This window comes from Barbus barbus (genome assembly GCF_936440315.1).
Source record: "Barbus barbus genome assembly, chromosome: 26".
NCBI classification, from domain to species: domain Eukaryota; kingdom Metazoa; phylum Chordata; class Actinopteri; order Cypriniformes; family Cyprinidae; genus Barbus; species Barbus barbus.
Genome location: NC_136754.1, coordinates 18,538,305 through 18,554,869, shown reverse-complemented (window position 1 = coordinate 18,554,869; position 16,565 = coordinate 18,538,305). Strand labels below are relative to the sequence as shown.

General features: G+C 37.2%; 2 protein-coding genes across 4 annotated transcripts in view; one reads left to right on the top strand and one right to left on the bottom strand.

Moving 5' to 3' along the window:
- Positions 1-3,987: 3,987 nt before the first annotated feature.
- On the bottom strand, positions 3,988-11,763 carry LOC306845595 (E3 ubiquitin-protein ligase RING2-like). 3 transcript variants are annotated; one of them, XM_079378476.1, is made up of 7 exons: positions 11,606-11,763; positions 10,683-10,795; positions 9,572-9,732; positions 7,872-8,087; positions 6,905-7,177; positions 6,620-6,791; positions 3,988-5,548 (listed from the first exon to the last, which is right to left on the bottom strand). In XM_079378476.1, exons 2-7 carry the CDS (start codon positions 10,767-10,769, stop codon positions 5,447-5,449), a joined length of 1,011 nt encoding a protein of 336 aa, XP_079234602.1. In that variant the 5' UTR covers positions 10,770-10,795; positions 11,606-11,763; the 3' UTR covers positions 3,988-5,446. The 3 variants fall into 3 exon arrangements, with proteins under 3 accessions (XP_079234602.1, XP_079234601.1, XP_079234603.1); XM_079378475.1 differs by having other exon boundaries at positions 3,995-5,548; positions 11,294-11,627; XM_079378477.1 differs by having other exon boundaries at positions 3,995-5,548; positions 11,526-11,627.
- A 1,204-nt stretch (positions 11,764-12,967) lies between these two features.
- LOC306845594 (protein Niban 1-like) overlaps positions 12,968-16,565 on the top strand; it is a 28,667-nt gene continuing 25,069 nt past the window's right edge. Inside the window, exon 1 of the mRNA XM_079378474.1 lies at positions 12,968-13,221. Within this exon, the coding sequence (XP_079234600.1) occupies positions 13,167-13,221 (55 nt within the window). The 5' untranslated portion in view covers positions 12,968-13,166. The remainder of the gene's footprint in view (positions 13,222-16,565) is intronic.

Here is a 16,565-nt window from a genome sequence, read left to right as displayed (position 1 = left end):
TCCTTTTCTAGAAGCTGAGAAAAACAAGAACTTAAATTGCTCACATGAAATCACTCAGAGGTAATATAAAATAGAATTTTATATGTTCTATAAACTGTTTGTACACACACACACAAATTTTTATACTAATCTAATCATATTTTCTATCCCCTAACCCAATCCCTAACCATAACTAATGTCCTAATCAGGAAATAGGTCAACCGAAGACATGAAATACCACAACTAAAACAGCAGAATCGTGACAGTATGCAAGTCTATACTAATGATCATTCGATGAGACATGGCCAAAAGTATGTGGACACCCAAACACAATACTGGTGATTCAAAAGCATGAATCTGTCACCTTGCTGCTGTAGTTTCTTCTCTTCTACTAAAGGGTTTCCTCTGGATGCTGGAACATTGCACAGGAACAGTCATGCTGGAACAGAAAATATCTGCAGCAACTGCACACAATTTACTAGAACATATCAATTAAATGCATATAAAGATAAATGCATGTCATCACAATAGGATTAGTGTTCACTGGAATTAAGAAGAGCAGCCAAACCTTTAAACTAGAATAAATTGTGTGAAAGGAAAAAAAATGAGCAGTCTGTTTTGCAGTTTGGCAGTGTGTGAAAGCTTTAATCACAAACAGTGAATGCTGGTCCTGTTCCGTCACTGTTTGTCAAAGCATGAATATCTAATTGTTCAGCACAGTGCGTGTGGAAAAAGCCTGGAAATGTTCTCATCCAGCTCTCCGAACACACACTTACACTGAGAGAAAGCGGTTGAAATAAGGTCCCTAGTCATGACTGCAAGGGAATATCTGCTTAATGTTGCCATCTGCAAACCATTGAGAGGTAGGCAGCATCAAACTACGAGTGCTGGTGACGTAAAGGCGTAAGTGATTATTGACCAGCTTAAAAGCTCAGAACAATTTAAAATGAACATCATCAACATATTAATAGATTTTCTAATCTCATGCTTGTATCTCTGAAAGCTGTGAGCATCAGATGAACTAACAACACAAGCAAACATATACAGCAGAAGCAGAAGCCAACTAATCTACCCAAAAACTATGTGGACATTTATGCTTATATGCCTCTGACTATTCTGTCAAATAGACCAGTGTGACGGTTCCACAGAGATCATTTTTGATCTTTGCAAATGGCAGAGTGCTTAAGGTTATATGGGTATACTGTCACATCTTTGATGTGGGAGGCCACAGCTCATGGTCCTTTCAAGGCAGCGGGGTGTTAGCGACCCCTGCCATGACCCCGACCGTGCCAAGATTAAAACTGCCCTGAGAGTGCTAGTAAAAACACATTTGTGAGACTGCAGTGAGGGTCAGCTGCCTCCTCGCTGCGAGGCTGTAAAATCCATTATGAATGGATGTATATCAATGCAGAACGGACATGTAAGACCCAACACAGACTAACTCTGACTGTACATGAACCACACATGGCCTGACTTGCTCTTCTTGACACAAAAATGACTGGCAGGTCACCTGAGGCCATATTAATAGGCCTCTTCGGAAATAAAAGCTTATGGTACAGCTTTCGGTCTCAAAAGCTTATGGTTCAGAATACAAGAATAAAAGGTAAAGGCTAAGGTTAATGTTAATTACAACATCAATCAAAAGTTGTATGTTAATACAAAGTTCTGGCATGAAACAGATAGCGCAGGCCGATAGGTTCTAAGCCAAACTGATATAATCACATCATTATTCACATGGCACAGCTGATTGGTTTCTTTTCACATCAGCAGCCAATGAGCTTGCTGCTTAACATTTAAATTGGCTAGTGCTTGCTGTAGCACTTCAGAAACCCTCCACCTTCCTCAGCTCCACCTGTATAGATCTGCTGCAGGGTGATTTCATATATGATATGTATGGGGGTTATTATTTCATATATGTTGTATGTGCAGCAGTAGTATTTCTTACATGCTCACAGCAGCATGTTGTGGATGTATTGGCAGTAGTACTTGCGTTGCTTCTGCAGCGTATAGCAGATGTATTCCACCAAGACCAAACACATTAACATTGCCTTGTATATTACCATGCTAAATTCTCCTAAAGTTGTCATGAGAGATTATTTAATGGATTTGAACTAACTGTTGTATTTTTATTAAATAAAGTTAATGATTAAAATGTATTGCTCATTTTTGGGTATTATTAATTAATGCATTAACTAAAGTTATCTAACGCAAAATCATCATTGCTTGGAAGTTTCTAGTGATCCTGAAGAGCTTGATTAGCTGGATCAGGTGTGTTTGATTAGGGTTGGAGCTAAACTCAGAGCTGTGGCCCTCCAGGAATTGAGTTGGAGAGCAATGTTGTAAAGTGTTAGTGATATTACTGGTATTTCATAAAACATGTTGTACCCAAAAAGGACTTGGAAACATAAATTTCACTGCATTAATACGATAATTTTTCTTATACTCAGAACATGACTTTCCTGAGCTATATTGACCAAAAACTTGATCTCAATGGCTGTATGAAATAATTTCTTGTTCAGGTGGAGTTCATCACATTCACTAAACTAACTGATCAAAAACTATCCATATACTTTTGATCAGTATATCTACTAGATTATTTGAAACCTAACAAAATTCTTGTCTGTAAATAGTTTCCTTGGAAAGTCTATTGTTGTCTTTCTTTAAAATAAATGCTCCTTGATTTCATAATTTCATGCAGTGATATTTATAAATTTTTAAATACTTCAAGGGTTAGTTCACCCCAAAATGATCATTCTGTCATCACTGTGGATCATAAAAGAAGTAATATTTTGGGTCTATACATATACACAAGTGTGAACAAAATTAATTTATGATCCTCAATTTACAAGGCAGCTGTGATAAAGCAAGAGAGTTTAAACAAACATTGATTCTTTCTGTTACATGATAAAGCATAATAAATGAAAATGTACACAGCACCACAATTTATTATGCAAATATACACAGCTTGTAAATTGTAAAAGTGAGAGCAATTGTTTTCAATGCATGAGTATTATATTTATTTAAATTCAAAAACATATGCAAGAAACACGAATATAAATAAATAAAGATATGCTGTTATTTCACCGCCATCCAGGCCCAAGGGCTGCAAAATGCTTAGTATTTGAAAACTAAAAGCTGTAAAAGCAGGAGAAGCCACATGCATCATGTGTTAGAAGAACTTGCAGAGCATGCAGAGAGAATAAACCACATCAAGTCTCATATGTTAACAGTCCACTCCACAGAGATGAATGACAGGAGGAAGCCAAAGGAACAGAGGGAAGGAGACAACAGTTTTTGGGCAAAATGTAAACACAATGGACTTGAGGAACAACTGTAAACTGAACGAATACAAACTTGTGGTTGAATGTCAACAAACTCAGACCAGCGTTTCCAGATTCTGCTTCTGAAAGAAAAAAAAAAGAAGAAAAAAACATTTTACACACATTTAACAGATTCATTTCATTTCATTAGTGGAGCACTACATGATCTGAACTATAAAATATACGTAGCAACGACTCTTATGAGCAGGACTGAGAAACACTGATGTATGAGCATAAACAGCCATTTCACTACCTTTTGTATAAGTAGTGCTACAGAGCATCATGTGGTTAGACTAGCACATCACTAAACATGGGATTAAATCAAAACTATAAAAGCTCACTAATCTTCACAGATTACACAACCCACTACAGTGGCCTTGTTACATATTCAACTTCAGATCTGCTGAATTCATATATTACAGGTGAGCTTTGTACCTTTTTGTCTTGAGAGTACAGGTGAGTATATTTCACAGGCAAGTTTAGTTGTCATTGTACAATATTGTGATACCATACCAGTTATTGGCCAATATTAGAGTTTTTATATATAATACATGTTATACACTATATCGTCGTTAAATTTAAAAAAAATTTTTTTTTTCTCTTTTGCTCACCAAGGAAAGCACAATAAAAATTGTATTACAATAAAACAACTATTGTAATATATTGTGAAATGTATTTTTTTTTATTTCCTCTATCTTTACATTCAGACTACTTATGCTACCATCACTTAATCTTTAAAATCCTATAAAACAGCGGTAAAATGTAATCCTTTGCAAATCTCAAAATTGATATCCATTTGATATCATGTTGTACTTTATAAGGTTGTGATGCCTAAATTTCAGCCTTTAGTTGTTTTTTTTTTAGACAATATAGTATCAAATTGTATTATTCAAATGATTCATTATCAAATTGTATTATTTATTGTATTTGCCATAATTAAAAAAAAAAAAATTATTGGTCTTACATTCGGTACAAACTACTTGTAAACTTTTTCTTCTTAAGTTAATCACTTATGTATATTCTGGTATGTCTTTACACCATGACAAACATGACCAAACTATTCCTTGACCATACCCTTAAATGACCTGAAGCACTAGCCCCATCTGCTGGAATGGTGTTGTTGCTACTCCACTATACTTACCTTTTTTAAAAAGCTGTGTGGCATGACACAAAGTTTAACACCGGAATTTGCATACATTTTTTATTTATTTTCCAAACAAAGAACGATGTATACATTTTTTTTCCAAACAACAACACTGAACTCAAATGTATGCCAAGGATGTCAAACTAAAAGCACTTCATGCTCTAAAAAGTCTTAGATGAAGCATCTATGAAACTATTAAAACTGGGTCCAAATGTACAACCGCCAACTTATGTTTTTATGAAACGGTACTGTAATAACTGTAACAATGGTGTCAATATACAGTTTCCAGGTAGTTATTCTATAAAGTGATGTAGTATGTACAATCCCCGAAATATCTGACGACCAACACAGTAGTACAGACTAGTGACATGACAGCGTCATGTGAACTAAGCCATCACATTGTACTGGTACACAGTGGCAAGATGCAGTCATGTTAGTGAACAAGTGTTGCTGCTACAGGACTGGTGCATCTGAAAATGCACTTAAAATCTCTTACAGCTCTGCGAACATCATTGGTCAAGTCTGATATTAAAGGACAGCGCCATTGGCTACAAAAGACACCTTCTGACAGAGTCTTTCACGAAGCACTCAGCGTGAATTCCTCATGGTGTTACGGATGCATTGACCATTTTGTAGACTAAAATTCTGGCTTGTTGAAGGCAACGTCCGAGTCCTTTTGACTCAAAAAGGACTCAACATGTAACAATGAAATGATTGTGTCAACTGAAAGGGGGAGAAGAAAAAAAATTAATCCACACTGGTTTGACTTTCATGGCTTTCCCACCCCATTCCCAATGATCAACCCTGATCTTGTCCCCATACAAATAGACAATAAAAAAACTAATCAAAGCAGCCACAGTTATTGAGGAGCTGGGGCTCCAGAGAACAGTATATTCCAGATGAGGAGAAACAGAGAGAGAAAGACAAAGAAACTGGGAGAGAGAAGAGAGGATGAACCATCAGTCTGTCCTGGGTCAGCTCAGACCCTTGTGTCTCGCTGGATTTATTTGTGCTCCTTCGTTGGGGCAAAGTACAACTCCATGGGTTTGTTGACTTTCCAGTACTTCTCGCTCACCAGCTCCAGAGAGAAAGAGCCATTCAAGACCTGTGAGGGAAAATAAACACTGTCATATTGAAGAAAAGCATGTTTGACAGTTTATAAGAATAGGAGTTTTAGTTTAAGTGATGTCACATCTTTAGTTTTCCTTCTTTTGACAAGTGATCTAAGTATTTATGGCTTGAAAGCAATGCAAAATTGGCAATTGGTATGACCCAAGACTACAGAAATACAAAGACGGTTCACTCATATAATTATGAATGGCAGAAACTGCAACGCGCAATATGGCAAAATAGTCCCATCTTCTAAATGAAAGAGCCAATCACTGATTGGTAAAGTCACTGCAGCGGCCCTTAGAAGCTCCAGTTCCCATAGAAACCTGTGGCTAGACCAGCCAATGCGTATGCGCAGTCATAAGCGCGATATAACTGCACAATGCGCATTGGATGGTCAAGCCTGAAAAATACGCTTTTTTAAAGCTATTTGAGCATAAGACAACATTCATGAGGCAGTTCATTTCAGATTTTGTTGCCGATTTGAAATATGTAATTTAATTGCGAGTTTAGCGAGCAGTTTTTGAGAGTTCAGGCCTCCCCCATTCATTTAGAAGGGACTTGGTCTTATTTGAGCCACCTGGAGGCATTGCAAATATGGCCGCCGAGTGAAGAGACTTTCCTTGAAAGGGATTTTGGTGTGACATCCAAGTAGAAGTATGAGATGTTAAATATTTATCATATCACAATCCTTGTCCAAATGATAGAATATGATTGTTTGACCATATCGTGCAGCCCTAGATAAAAAAAAAAAAAAATAATAAAAAAAAAGTGAAGTGACATTCATCCAAGTATGGTGACCCATACTCAGAATTCGTGCTCTGCATTTAACCCATCCAACGTGCACACACAGTAGCGCCCGGGGAGCAGTTGGGGGTTCGGTACTTGCTCAAGGGCACCTCAGTCGTGGTATTGAGGGTGGAGAGAGCGCTGGACATTCACTCCCCCCACCTACAATTCCTGCCGGCCGGAGACTCGAACCCGCAACCTTTGGATTACAAGTCCGACTCTCTAACCATTAGGCCACGACTTCCCCATGACTTAGATGAAGTGACACCAAACTTACTGTGAACTGGTTGTTTGCTGTAGGGATGTAGATGGTGTACTGTTTTTCGCTGGCTGCCTCTACGTTGATGGGGCTTGCCTCTCCGTTCTTGCGCATTTCCTCCAAAGCCAATCTGACAGCCAAGTATTTGGAGAGGTGGTCCACTGTGGCATTCCCCGAAGTCTTAATGAACCTGGTAACAAATTCCACATTTAAATTTAGACTAAAATGAAACGTGTTTAAAGCATATAGCTAAAGTGATGATAAATTAGTTAAGCAAAACTAATTAAAACAGAACCGGCTCACCTTGTCTGCACGGCGTCTTCTTTCTCCATCAGAGTCGGGTGAGGGCGGAACACCAACTCAATCTCGCTGGCCCCGTCCAGTGCCATTTCTCCTCCTCCGTTCTCTGTGGCATTGTCCATGTCCAGTCCCGAATCGTCTGAGGTTTTGGTTCTTTTGATGCTGGGTCCGGCCTCTTGGTTACTGTGCACTGATGCATTACTGCAATGTGAACTGTCCCCATTGTCCTCTGCCCCGCTGCCATTTTCAATTTGGTGCTTCTTCCCCCGTTGCAGTCTACAACAACCCCGGTGGAGGAACGGTGGGAACAAAGTGACAAAAACAGAAGAAGAAAAAAAAACAAGTATTTTCTTACAATAGAGTAAAAACATAATATTCAATATCCTGTCAAGTTGCAACTGATTTCAGCACATGACAGTCATAGATAAGAGATAACACTAAACATGACAACTAAAATAAAATAAAATAAGAATTCACAAACGTAAATATGTGACCCTGGACCACAAAACCAGTCTTATGTCGCTGGGGTATATTTGTAGCAATAGCCAAAAACGAATAGTATGGGTCAAAATGATTGATTTTTCTTTTATGCCAAAAATCATTAGGATATTAAGTAAAGATCACGTTCCATGAAGATATTTTGTAAATTTCCTACTGTAAATATATCAAAACATAATTTCTGATTAGTAATATGCATTGCTAAGAACTTCATTCGGACAACTTTAAAGGTGATTTTCTCAATATTTTGATTTCTTTGCACCCTCAAATTCCAGATTTTCAAATAGTTGTATCTTGGCCAAATATTGTCCTATCGTAACAAACCATACATCAATGAAAAGCAATTTATTCAGCTTTCAGATGATGTATAAATCCCAGTTTTGAAAAATTGACCCTTGTGACTGGTTTTGTGGTCCGGGGTCACATATGAGAAAAAAAATTTTCCCACATGGATTTCTATCAGACATCTAACCTGCTCATAGCCTGGATTTTTAGGCCCTCCTCAATACTGTGGCTGAGCGAATGCTGGTTGTTGTGCTTGCTGATGCGGGCCAACACTCTCTCCTGGTGGGCTTCGTACTCGTCTCTGCTGGGGTAGATCTTACTGATCAGGGCATCAAAGTTAGGGTCTGGACGGAGGGAGCGCTTGGACACCAGCTTCTTCCTGCACGTTGGACACTCCTTATTCCTGTGAAGCAGAGAAATTTAAAATTGGCATGGAACTGAAATTAAACTTCTCAAATGAGGGAAAAAAAGAAAATATTTTTTTGGGTGTTTTTGCCTTTATTTTTAAGGACAGTATAGAGATGACAGGAAGCAAAGTGGGAGAGAGGTGGGCAGGATCGGGAAAGGGCCTTGAGCCTGTATTCAAACTCAGAATGCTCGGAACTGTCGATTAGGAGTACTTGAAAAATAATAATAATATTGTGCACAAATAAATTATGTATAATATACACTGCAATATTCTATCAAATGTGTTTTTTTTATTATTTTAATTTTACTTCATAACTTTAAAGCTGCAGTCCGTAAGTTTTGCCTCTTTGGCGCCATCTCTGTTTGAAACCTGCAATTGCAGTTATTTGAGTAATTATTTTCTTTATGTGGGTTGTGCATCGGCACGGCTCCAGCACGGATGAATCTAATGTTTGAGGAGTATGTGTGGCTGTCAGTCACCGCACCGGTGTGGATACTGTACTTAGGAATCACAGATTCTAGCCTACGTCTTGAAAGTATGACCCAAATAAGAATTTTCACTGGATATTGTCATCTGACCAAGTAAGTAACAAGTCTGCCACGTTTGTTCTGCCCAACTGAGGAAAAAAGCATTACAATAAATCGCGCTACCAATGCTGATTAAGTGTAATGATCGGTTAGTTCTTATCACATCAAACCATGCATATTATTATTGTCATATTTTGTTCTCAAATTGTTAATGTTAACAGCATCAGCATTGCGTGACTGTATGTAGTGTATATTAGCATTACATGTAGATTTCAATTTCTGTACAGTCTAATCTAATTGTCATACCATTCGAATTTCATAAAGAAATTCTTTTAACCGAAAAAGCAAATTATTCTTCCTTAGAACTGGTTCTGATTAAAATACAAAACTTGTGTAATCCCATGCAGGCTATCTGTAATCAGAAGCACATTTAAAACTGGAATATAATCTAATTTCAGTCACTTACATGTGCTTCATAAACACAATCCTTTCTGGATTACAATTCGCCATCAAAAAGATAAATTTAATTATTCCAGCTGCTGTGAGAAAAGGCTATAAATGATCCACCACCTGCAGCATCCTCATATGCCGGGACTCCTTCTTTATGTTTACAGATGTGACGTAATGACGCGGCGGCATGCTCAAATTTCCCGTGAATTCCTACCAGTACCATTCAAATTAGAAAACATTATCATAAGCTTAATAAGCGTTGTGAATCGGGCTAAAGTAAGGCAATAGTTTTGAATGCTCGCTGGTTATGTAATTGCTCAAAAATTGATTTCAGATCATTTTTAACCAAAAAAAGTTAGACTGCAGCTTTAATACAACACATGGAAAATACACACATAAAACAATCCACTTATACGATCATGTATTTTTCACGTCTCAAAGAAAATGTACAGTATAATATAAATCTGAATACAATAAACCCTACATATAACCCAAACTCACCCCGATCTGAGCGCAGTGATGATGCAGTCGGCACAGAAGCGGTGCAGGCACTCCTTGGTGGTCATGGTGTTCTTCAGCATGTCCAGGCAGATGGGACACATGAGCTCACTGTGCAAGCTGCGCGGGGACACGGCGATCTCCAGACCATCTGTGATGGCCTCCTAGAGGAGCACAACACCAGAGAAGCTGCATTGAGGGTCTAAAACTAAACTACATATTAGGGCTGAACGATTAATTGCATTTGCAATAATATCGCGATATGAAAAAACGCAATTTTCAACCGCAGACGCTGCGATTACAATCCGTCACGTGACACGCGAGAGTAAAGAGGTGTGTTCGACTTGAAGATCGATCATGTATGACATCAAAGTACAGCGAGAGAAAACACAAGGAGATGTCCGCTCTCTTATAGCTCTCGTGGTACTTTAATGAAGTACTTTGATCGGTCTAAGCAGCACTGCTTCAAGTCAAACACATCTAAGCAGTCTTCAGAGGAAGCATCAAGTTGGCATGCTACAGTGTTGCCAAGTCCAGCAACAAGATTTGTAAAGCAACAGATTTGTTTTTATGTTTCTGCAATCTACTTTAGTTTGTGTGATTTGTTACTGACTTTGATAATAATGTTTACACCAGGCTTATTTATCAGTGCTTTATGTTGTCATAATTATTAGTCTACATGCTTACGTGGCTGGAAGCTCAACAAATCAGTCAATATACTACTGTGATTGTAGTTGTTAGATAAAAATTAAATCATATCAATTCATGCATCACCTAATTTCATCGTAACATATAGGCCTGGCCTACAGAAAAGAACATTTATGTTTAATCTATCTAATATTGTGTTGGTCATACTATACAATGATTTATTGCTTGTTTTTGTTGAATAATACAGAACATAAAGAGCTTTGAAAATAATTGCATATTAAATCACAACCGCAATATTGTTAAAAAAATAAAATCGCAATTAGATTATTTTCCAAAACCGCTCAGTCCTACTACATATCCCAAAACCATCTCTTGATTGGGTTTCACTAAGATACAGTCAGAATGGCACTTGGAAAAACCTGAACGTACCAGCTGTGCGCAATAACTGGTGAATGAATTTTCTTACCTGTGGAGTTCTCTGTAATTCATAGAGACTAAGCTCCCAGGTCTTACTGAGGGGTTGAATCCCATTCGTCTGGACCGTTTGTGTCATCTTTATACACCGTGTGTCCTTCACCTCTGAGGAAAAACAGCCAAAGAGAAAAATATTGACATGATGTGCAGGAACTCAATAGCAGGATTTCAAAATCTACTATAAGAGCTACAGGTTTTGGTGAGATACTAAATCAAAACAAAACAACAATAGTGTTTGAAATCAAAAGTCATTCATGATTTAATATTTTCTATTTAGGATTTACACAAAACTTAATTTTCAAATATCATTGATTAGGACAGGGACACCTGAGATTCATTATGATCATCTGACATCTGAGGGATGTTATGGTCTGTTGACGCAGGTTTAAACTGAGCGACGCCACGTTATTTAGTCCACTAAACTCTATCCCGGTTTAAATAATCATCAGCTCTGCAGTTTTTTTTTTTTTATCTCAATACGATATAATAAGCGATTAATCCGTCTAACCCGGCAGTCACGGAGCTAGCAGGCTAAAATTAGCTCCTGAAGGCACTTCTAACTCTTTGTGTCAATGAATACAGAAAGGATCTGCCTACACGTACCAAGCGTCAAATACATGACTGTGCCTGCTCTCCAGCAACCGACAGATATTAAAAATCCCAAAACAAAATAAACGTTAAAGAAAAAAATAAGGCGGAAAGGTTTTTATCTCCTGCGCTGTCATGAAAACGTAGAGCTAACGGCTAACTCTCTCTGCTAATCCAGATGCTGTATTTACAGGTTCCACTAAACCAATTATGAAGACATTGTCGACAAGATAGTGACATATAGTACCTCTCGCGCTAATGAAAACATCAACATCGATAACCAGAAAGCATATATTTCCGCAAAACCGCAGCTGTTTACATACTCACATCTCAATGTTATGAGCACTCTGTCCCTGCCAGCGCGTTCTGCAGCGCTCAATATGGCGGATTCAGTGGGCCGAAATAAACTCTGGGAAATGTGGGGGTTTTTTAACAAGTGAGTCAGTTGTAAACAGTTAACACCATATTTGTTAACCCTTTCGTGTGCAAAATGACATGTATAACATTTTTTATGTTCTGACCTTTTTCTTTATAAATTTGACAGCAATTGAAATGTTACAAGCTAATATATGTATGATAATATTTTTAAAAACTGGAAAAACATAGACTTAGTAATTTTAAGTAATTCTTAGTCATGTTTTTTAATGCTTTATTGATTCAATGCCACATGAACAAGAGGTATTAAATATTCACATGATCAAATTAACATTAGCTGCCAGAGAGAGAGAGAAAAAATAATAAAAAATAATAATTCTTAGTAATTCTATGCTGGCACTCGGTCGGTGTCGCGTCATAGCTGTGTGGGCGGAGTCGGCGTGGGGGAAAACGATCCCCCCTCATTGGAAAAGCATGGTGTTGACACATAATGGTCTACATAAAATCATTTCTGCTGCTCGACAGAGCAAGATACGTAAAAAAAAAAAAATTGTCCGCATGGTATCTGTGACTGGCCAAACGATGTATGGCATAAAAACTAATTACCAGTCAAAAAATGTATGATAAAAATTTAAATATGATATAGCCTAAATCATAATTATGAAATGAGGAGCTTAAATCATGAGTTGATTTGTTCATATTTATGTGATTTCATATCCATGTTTTGCTGTGTTTTGTGTAAGAAAACCCCCACATAAGACAACGCAAGTTTTTTTTTTATCACATAATTATAACTTAGTATAACATATTTCATTTTTAGCATTTTTATTTATTTTAATTAGCATAATATATTAGCATTTTTATCCATAACCTACACCAAAAGGGACTTTGGTAACGCCCATGCAAAGTGTGCCTCTAGGGGGGAGTAGAGTAATGACATAAACCTTTCGCATTACACATTCCTTTATAACTTTATCTCTTTTCTTTCTTAATTAATTAATTAATAGGATTTGTTCAGAATAACAACACACACACAACATGTGTAAAACTTCGTCTTCTTTGCGCGCATCTTGTTATTTTTTATTATTATGAGTAATTCCAAACATAGACTGTAAAACAAATCGCGCCCCGTTTATTTTCTTCCTTTTGCACTTTCCAATATTTTTTTTCGAATGAACCATTGTATGCCGTATCTTAATAGGCCTATACTGTTTTTTTTTTTTTAGATATATTGAAAATATTTGCAAATACATCAATAAGCAAACAAACAAAGCAGTCCAACGTCTAAACAATGCTGTATTAATGTCCAGATCTGCTGGTCGGATGTTGACGGAGCTGAGAGGATGAGCGGGCGGCGCTGCTGCAGTTTGAGGAAGTTTGAGATGCTCGAGTCACACTTTATTTGCGCTCGTCTTTATCTGACAGTCAAAATAGGCGCTGCGCTTCAAAACCGGATCGGACTAACCGGAAAAAACCCTCCGCTCGGGACCGCCGCGACAAACCACGCTGCACAATGGGAGCATCCTCATCCAGTCTGTTGGACGAGAGTAAAATAAACTACATACGAGGTAAACGGGTTTCCATCTAGTACTAGAAAGTCTATGGACAAGTCTATTGCGGCTTTCTTATGTCTAATCTTGAAATAAGTAGCGTGTAATTGAATGGGATTTTGTTTTTCTCGTGTTGCCTACTCTTCTGTTTTTCTTTTCTCCAAATTTCCTGCATTAGCCTATTTTTTAAGTAAAATTCAGCGTCTAAACACTAAATTAATCTATCATTTGGCTATAGCCTATCAGTTATTGTAGGTAGGCTTATTGAATTCAAAAATAACCTTAACTAATAATAATAACTTTACTAAAACACATCAGACATGCGTTTGACAAATGTGTAGTGCAGGAAATGTCATCAGTTCGTTATACAGTTTGATGCAGAGTGCACACACCCACCCAAACTCCCACCAACACCTTTAACCTCACCTCAAGCCACACTGGCAGCTCAATATCATGCAATAGCTCAGTTTAATAATGAATGTCACTTACATTGTGACTCTGCTGTGCATTTCTAAATACTGAGCAATAAAATGTACTTTATTATTATTTTGTGGACCTTGTTGTAATGTCACAGGCTAGCAATAGTTCATCCAAAAATGTATATTTCCTGAAAATTTGCTCACCCTCAGGAAATCCAAGGTGTAGTTGAGTTTGTTTCTTTGGAAGGAATTGGAGAAATTTTGCATTACATCACTTGTTTATCAGTGGATCCTCTGCGAATGGGTGCCATCACAGTCCAAACAGCTGATTTAAACTGTCTCCAGACATCCACAATTTATCTTGTGAGGAGAAAAGCTGCATGCATTTAATAAACAAATCCATCATTAACATCTTTAACGTTTTAATATCAAACTGTTGCATCTGGCTAAAATATAGAGTCCTGTAGCCATAATATTGCTTTCTCGTGTGAAAAAGTTGGTGGATCTTGATGTGAGAAGACAACAGATGAACTGTTTCACTGAGGAGTTATGATCATGTATTTTGGTCAGACGCAATGGTTTCGAGTTAAAATTCCTTAATGATGGATTTGTTTCTTATATAAATGCAGTTTTTCTCTTCACAAGGCGTTAACTGATGGATTGGAGTCATGTGGATTACTTGTGGATTATTGTGATGTTTTTATCAGCTGTTATTCTGATGGCACCCATTCACTGCAGAGGATCCATTGGTGAGCAAGTGATGCAATGCTAAACTTCTTCAAATCTGTTCCAATGAAGAAAAAAACTCATCCACATCTTGGGTAGTAACTTTATATTGTGTCTTTAACCATATGACTAACATTTAAATCAATCTTTTGATACTGTGCAGTTATTGTGTACATACCTGTACACGTTTTTGCATTGCATTTGCAATACCTGCAAGTAATTACATTTGTGATACATTTCTCTAATCACATCCATGATTGCACTGTTGACCCTACCTTAACCCACCCTTAAAACATAACCTACATGAAACCTTTGCCTAACCTAAGCTGTATCCCACTTTAATAGCATCACAAGTGTTTTGCAATATAGTATGAACACAATAAACATATTGTACCTAACAATTAAATATTGTAGATAAAGATATAAAGTGGGACCTTCTAATGTGTGTAACATGGAGACCATAATGAAAGTATTACCACAATTTCCTTTTTACCAAAGATTTACATATTCAGTTATGCATTCCACCACTCTTTTGTAGCACTCTCAGAATCTCTGATATACTGCATTTGTGAACGCATTAAAGCGTGTATGTGATTTCACTGGAATGTCACACATTCTGAGCGCATATTCTGCAGAGAATGGGTTTCCTTCCCCTGATGGGGAGCACAGCTGTTCCTGCAGAATGGGGATTGTTTTGCTCTTAATTCATCTGGCCAGCAGTGAACAGGAAGTATTGGACCAGAGTGGAAACTCATTCCAACATTCACTTCTCTTTATTGTTCAGTCTTTTCAGCTGAAATTGTACTCCCATTTGCTGACTTAAAGTAATATGAATGCCGGATTAAAAGGCTGCATTGTCTAAATTCTGCATATGTTATAGTTCTTGCATGGAAGCTTTGGTTTATAAGAAAAGTGCATTTTATGGGAGTGTAATTTAATAAATTGCACCATAGTAGTTATAGGAATTATAATGTCCCCAGTTGCAGTGATATTAAGGACACCTAATACAGGTGGACAGATAAATTGTGTTTTATTATGATCAAAGAACTAATTATAATAGCTGACATTGTGACATTACGTTTGTGTGGTTCAGATGGTAAACTATTAGCAGAATAAGACTCTGGATTATAAACTGAAACAGAAAGAGCTTCAGTCTTGGAGTGAATACTGTCCTTGTGCTCCAAAAACTCCAGTTATTTGCCACGTCCTCTTGGTTTTTTTTTGGGGCCCTGGCATGTATTTGCTCAGCGCTGTCCAATGTATACACAAACAGGTTAAATGAGGACTCAGATCACTCCAGGGTTTGTGCTATCGTTAGAACGCTGCATGTTTGATTACATTTGCTTTTTGTCCCATAACAGTTAATTACATGCCATTAAACAGTCATCATGTAGACAAAAACATAAAGAATAGACATAAAGCAGTATAGGGGTGTGGGCTGACGTAACAGATGGTAAAAATCTAAACAGCTCCAGCATATAAACGCTGCAACAGAATGTGTCCTTAATTATGATGCGCTATTCACCACTCCCTCCTCCGCTAAACTCCTAAATGATGTCATGGGTTTTTGGCACTAAGATTGATTTAGCTGAGAGGGGCCTGATGTGCTCTGGACTCTCCTTCATATGCTATAAAGTGACCCATATGCTGCATATAAATGTAAAGGACATAGTTTATGAGCTATATATATATAGTCTATAAGTTTATTTCCACCATCACATAAAAAAAGTTAATTCTTAGTTATTCTCACAAGTCTGAGTGAAAAATCTTTTGAGATATAAGCTAAGAGTTGCGAGGAAAAACCTGATTTCCGAGATATAAACTAAGAATTAACTCAGAATTGCGAGAATTGAGAAAAAAAAGTCAGAACTCACAATTGCGAGATATAAACTTGCAATAATGAAAAGAAAAGTCAGGAATGTAAGGCATAAACTCACAAACTGTGAGAAAAAAGTCAGAATTATGAGATAAAAAGTCACAATAGTCTTTTAATTTTTTTTATTCCATGATGGAAACAGACAAACCACCAAAAAAGAAGAAGAAAAAAAAAAGAAAAAGCAAGATATAAAATCAGAATTACCAAAAAAAAAGTAAAAATTGTGAGATATAAACAGAATTTTGAGAAAAAAAGTCAGAATTGAGAGGTGTAAACTCAAAATTATTAGAAAAACGTAAAAACTGTGAGATCTAAGCTTGCAATTGCAAGAAGAAAAAGTC